The 6,000-nt window shown below is 36.5% G+C and overlaps 1 protein-coding gene across 1 annotated transcript in view; it reads right to left on the bottom strand.

The window, feature by feature from the left end:
• Positions 1-1,539: 1,539 nt before the first annotated feature.
• The window catches only part of ATG2B (autophagy related 2B), a 45,821-nt gene continuing 41,360 nt past the window's right edge, over positions 1,540-6,000 (bottom strand). Inside the window, exon 42 of the mRNA XM_084208192.1 lies at positions 1,540-5,977. Within this exon, the coding sequence (XP_084064318.1) occupies positions 5,747-5,977 (231 nt within the window). The 3' untranslated portion in view covers positions 1,540-5,746. The remainder of the gene's footprint in view (positions 5,978-6,000) is intronic.

Genomic DNA, 6,000 nt, shown 5'->3' with positions numbered 1-6,000 from the left:
TGTTGGGGCCACCAACAAATCTTCAGTACCAAACAACAACCAAGTGTTGAAGTCTAAAGGTGCAAGTTAAAGATTTCAGTGGAAACAGCTCCTACTTATTTTATCTTTGTGCTTATGAGCTACAGTGGACCAAGATCCATCTTACTGATTTCTGTGCCTCATCTCCAAAACTGAAGCAACCTTCCTCCTGCTCTAATGGTTTCACATCTCTTTTCCTCCTTGGAGGCTTCCTTCCTCAATCTTCAACATGCAAGAGCCAAATTTTAACACTCATGCTCTTAACGAAGAAAGAAATCAACAAATAAACAAGTAATTAGACACACAAATAAAAGCCTGAAAATAGACCTACACTACAGATATCTCTCAAATCCTCATGACAAACACCTAAGAAGCTTGAACTGCTTACTTGCCTGTGGGGTGGGGAATAACTAATTCTGCTTTCATCTAATCACTCTGTTTCAGGATGAAATAGCTCTGAAACCTCAGTTACCTGTCACAAAAAGACAGCTTTATTACTTTTATAATCTCTGTTAATAGAGGTGGTTTAAAATACTATTTCCTAGAAATACTAATTGGTAGAAAATACCTCACCATTTAGTATCACATTTCAAATGTTGCTAACAAAATTCACTAATGGGAAAATAGAAGAACACTTGAGCCTGGGTCATCCTCAGCTAGGAATAATGAGCTGGTATCCTTGATCTCATTGTTTTGGGTTGGTATGACTTCCTGGTGGCTTTCCATAAATTCTCAGGTAGCTGGAGTGTCATTAGTCTCCTCTGCTCATCTGGGGGCTAACCTGCAGACATCAGGATTATCCCTGGTATTCCCTAGTATTGCAAAGAGATAAAGAACTCAGATATTTTCCTTTAATCCATCATGAGGTCTTGTCGAAAAAAAAAAAAAGCTTGGGGGAAGAGAACCTACACAGGTGAGAGTCAGCTCCCCTCTTAAATGAAGGGTCTCTGTTTGCCAGAATAGTGATCCAGCCTTATACAGTGACCACCACACCCCTCCAAATTACAAAACACAGCAGAAAATTGTTTCCACTTGTCACATTATTCAGGGATCTGGCACAGGCACCAGAATTCAATATTGCCCACTACTCAGAATTCTAAGATCTCTTTTCAGATGCTTGTAACTAAACACACATGAAGTGGGCATGAGAGAAGAATCCTGAAGGGAATTGTTTTGCATTCTTCACAGAGTTTTTAAAGCTGATGAAGCTTTAAAAACCTCCACTAAATGCAGAGGTAAAAAATACATTCCTAATAACTAAATGCAGCAACAGGCCTATGGGGGACACAAAATCTGATCATTCAGGTAGAGAGCTTTGTTGATGTAAAACAGAAGTGGTTTCAGGTTATATCAGTCAGCTTAATTAATTTCCTACCTTTTGACCTCTGTGTAATTTTAAAACTTTCTCTTTTTGAGTCAGTGAATTTTTTTTTAGATACAACTCTTAGCTTTACAGTTAATTCTGGTACTTTGAGAGACTGCTTTCTGTGTCAGTTATATTCACAGGTAGAGAAAACCAACTCAAGGAACAAATTAAGATATTTATTTTTGCATTGTTACAAATTGGGGGGGGTTTCCATTAAATGTATTTAACAGACAACCTATTTGCACTCAGGCCTTTCAGCATTTTAATACGCTAAAATATATACTTTTGGTGCCATACAAATTATGGTTAAAAATAATTCTCAAGGACATACTGAGGGGACAAGAACTTTAAGCAAAATAACTCAAGTTGAAATAGTCAATTCCCTTCAACAGTCGTTTCTATTTCATGAGATTATATTCTTTACACTAGCAAACTATATACAAACAATACCACAAAACTACCATAAGTGCAAAAATGTAAAAAATATACACAAACATATACACAAATTGCTGTGTTTCTGTCTGAGCTACCTTACAGTTAAGAAATCCAGTACAAATGCATGATTTGTATTTATGTATTTGACTTGTAAGTATCTAATATTTAATTGTAAACAAGATTCAGCATGTAGAGCAACTTAAAACAGTTGTCAGAAGCGTAAATCATGAGGCCTGGAGACTGAAGAACTGTGCACACTAGGATCCAAACTGACATACATACCCACACATTTTCTGACTGCAGGGGCATTTAGGGTACTTAAAAGACTTGGATGTATTCATCTACTCTAAACAGATTCTTGGATTTCATTGTTTTACAAAATGCATACGTTTCAATATTCAAAGGAAAATCAGTATCACATTTGCAGGTGTAGGTTTTCATGTTTGGTAAGAGTTTCTTGTTCATTACCATTGAATAGCTTTTTGGTTTATTAAGAAACCAAACTTGGCAACTCAGTTAAGGAACAGTAAATGAAAGCAAGCAATGGATGTTCACAATCAACCACTTAGTGAGCAAATAGAAGCAGACACATCCCTTAAGCACAGATGAACTCATGGGGGATTATCCAGTGAGTCACTGACAATGCTGTTCATTAGGCAAGTACACATAGGGCACACTGCACTGCTAAAAACCTGCAGGATTTAGAAGAGATAGTGGAAAGAAAATGGAAGTTGCCTTTGCTGATGTGATGATTTGCTGCTCTCAGTCACTGCTAAGATCCTTAGCAAGAATAGTTTGTTTTACAAAAGATGGCTGTCTGTTTTTCAGGTACTTCCAGGCCGCTCATCCATGTATTATTTGAAACACCTAGATATTTAATAAAACTCAGGATGACAGTTCTATTAGGATGGTGCTGGGCTAAGCAACAGGAATAGCAGTAGTAGTGTTAGATTGTTTGGAGAGAATTAAAACATTGTCTATGCCAGTTTAAAGCCTCTACAAATATGAAAACTGCCCATATCTATAGCAACTAATTTCAGTGGAAAATTCAAGTACAAGAATATTCTTTCCAATCTTCTTGTGCTAATGGAAAATACAGTAATGTTATCCATAAGCTTCCATTTCCAGGGAATATGTCCAGATTCAAATCTCATTTTGTGTATTTTTTTAAGTGCTTGAAAACTCTTACAGTATTGAGCAGAGTATTTGATGAATCCCTTCTCATACATGATACTTTTTAATTTAAAATACAAGCTGAGCCCCACAAGACACATTCTTCAAACTAGTTTTAGTGTAAAGACTAGTTTGATAAGTTTTGTGATTTTTTTAAAGTTTTTTAAAACATTTCAAACACTGCACCAATCCAGAATATACACCCAAAATTAGAAAACCATTTCCAAAATAAAATGTTGAAAAAAAATATTTAGAATCAATTTCACTGAAAAGCCTCAATAAAGTGCAAGCAGCAAATGAGAGGGTTTACATAGTGAAAAGTGAAGTTTAATAAATTTGTACAATCTGTATTGCTGACAATGAGAGACAAGCTATAAAAATGTTTTACCTTGACATCATGCCCTCATAAAATATAAAAATATATTCTAGTTACCTTGCAGTACAATTAGATTTTGACAGAATTGAAAAAGAAAAGAACACTGAAATGCCACTTCTTTTCAGCAGTGTCTGAAAGGCAGAAAATATGTAATTTATGCTACTGCAGTGCATTTTAATTAAGTGGATGAACTGGATTAGCTATTTACTAGTACTAGCTAATTACTAGTATACTAATTGCCAATGAAAAAGGTGCATTGCTACTTACTTGCACTGATTCACCACCACTTCTTGAGAAGGCATTCAGGAGGTGCCACATTGCAAACATGGAACTCATTCCTGTGCAAAACGCTCATGCTCTGAGCTCTCATTAAAGCAAAACTCTCTAATTACTGAACAGAAGTATGCACTACAGCAAGTATTTTTACATCAGAAAATATTTTAGGTGATTAAATCTGCAGGTATTTTTCCTCTCAAAAGCATCTCCTCCTGCTTGCAGCAATCATTTAGCTGAAATAACCAGGTTTTCAGTGCACCACAACTTCAATGATTCCAGTGAATTGAAACACAACTTTATAATATCACCTGCCACCCTACCAGGAATTTGTTTTTACCTGGAGCTTTGTTTCATGAAAAAAAATAGAGCAGACTGCAGAAGTCTTCCCAACAGAGGGGACGTTTTCAAATCATTTAATGTCCAGCCAGATTCTTTGGTGTTCAGGAATACCTAGCATAGCATCAGCATGAACAAGCAGCAATTTTTTTTCCTTCATATACTCCTGCTTGTCCCTTAAGGCCCATCAGCAAATTTTCTGCTAGAGGCAGGTTAATTGAACAAAGAAAGAAAATACTTCCTCATCACCCTTTGAGATTGAAATCTGATCAATAGCATCTGATGTCCCCCTTTCAGTGGGGATTTTCCACATGGCATATGGGCAGGATTTCCACTTATGACTAGCACAGAACTATAACAAATTTACATACTGGCTAGTCATTTAAAGTTCAATCTACTGAAATTCAAAATGAGTACTTCTCTATTCAAAAGAGTCTTTACTTTTTATTCTCCAGTTTTTGCTAATACAAGACAAAAAGTTCATTATTGCACATCTATCGCCAAGACTTTCAACTGCCCCAAAATGGTGCAATGTCAGGTGCTTAGTAAAGCTCTGTGGAGACCCATGTCACCTACTAAATGGTAAATAATATCAGTACCAACCTAGATTTTTGAAGTTTTGCTGTCCTTTTTTAAAAACCTCTCACCAGTTCCCAGTTTCAGTTAAAGGATCTCAGATACTCACTATCAAATAACTGATGACACACAATCTAAATTAAGAATATCTTGTGAAAGCAGCAACTTTGCAACAATATGGACTTTAAATAAAAGCAGATGACTAAAATAAAGTCTGTATAGCCTTCAAACTATGAAATTATGAAATAATTTGTTTTTACTTATGATTTTTCATTCTTACAAAGAACTGTTGGTGACAATTAGAATTGACTGTTTTCCTGAACAGCAGGTATTTTTAGCATTGTAATTAGTGTAACAGTAGACAAAAAAAGTTTTTACATATAATGAGTTTAAATAAATTTAAGACACTTTTCTGTAGGATCATCATCAAATGATGCTCTTTTCAATAATTTGTGTAAGCTTCTAAACCACGTAAAGGATAATGCACATTACATTTTATTCACACTATAAAAAAAGCACAATATACAGGCCATATCCTTTAAAGTGCAACACAACAGAACGTTTCTGCAACATTCAGGTTCTTCAAAAACCCACAAAAGTAGGTATTAAATATTTAGGAACAAATTCTGTTCATAGGTGTATTGACACTGAATCTAAACTCTGAATGGTTATCAAGCTTGTCCTTGCTGTAAGTGCCACGCTAAAAGCGATGCTTATGACCATTAAACAGTATTATCTTATCTGCTTCCATATCAGACAGCCTCATGTCTCATGTCCACAATGAAAGCTTTTATCCTTTAGTCAGTGAAGAGCATCTGCAGAGCCCTTTATTGAAGGCAGTTCTTTGACTATGCTCAGAAAACCAGGCTACTGCCTCAGATGTCAAATCTACCAAGAAAAATATGGTAAATGGAGCAGAGCAAGCATGTCTCTGAGTTGGCAGCGCATGCTTCACTATGTTTGGCACTATCTACCAAATGTACTGGTAACACACCGTACAAGCACGTACCAATTTGCTTTTCACTTCATAAATATTTTTGGTTGGATGTTTTGCTAGTAACAGGTGGAAAATCTCATTTGTTCCTGAGATGAGCATGACAAAACAAAGTGAGCTCCATCTAAAGCTGCCAACAGGACATTCTTCTGCATTTCCAGCCTTGCTACCTGCCTGCTGAGCCAGATTTACAATCTCAATCCTCCCCAAGGCGCCACTTCTGAGATTCTTCTTGACGCACATCTGGCCTGATCTGGTTTCTCATTCCACCCAGAACGTTTGAGGTTGCCTCTGTTGCAACAATGAAAGGTTTCACCACGGTTGGTGGGATTTGGCGGAGGACTCCTCCTACTGCTCCCGTGACTCCTCTGTTCTCATGCTCACGAGCAGCAGTCTCATAGATGGTTTGGGCTGTGTCTGTAATTCCCTTTAAGAAAATAAAAGGAATCA

This window comes from Fringilla coelebs, assembly GCF_963513975.1.
Source record: "Fringilla coelebs genome assembly, chromosome: 6".
Taxonomy (NCBI): domain Eukaryota; kingdom Metazoa; phylum Chordata; class Aves; order Passeriformes; family Fringillidae; genus Fringilla; species Fringilla coelebs.
The sequence above is the reverse complement of the archived record's forward strand: the minus strand, read 5'-3'. Positions and strand labels throughout refer to the sequence as shown.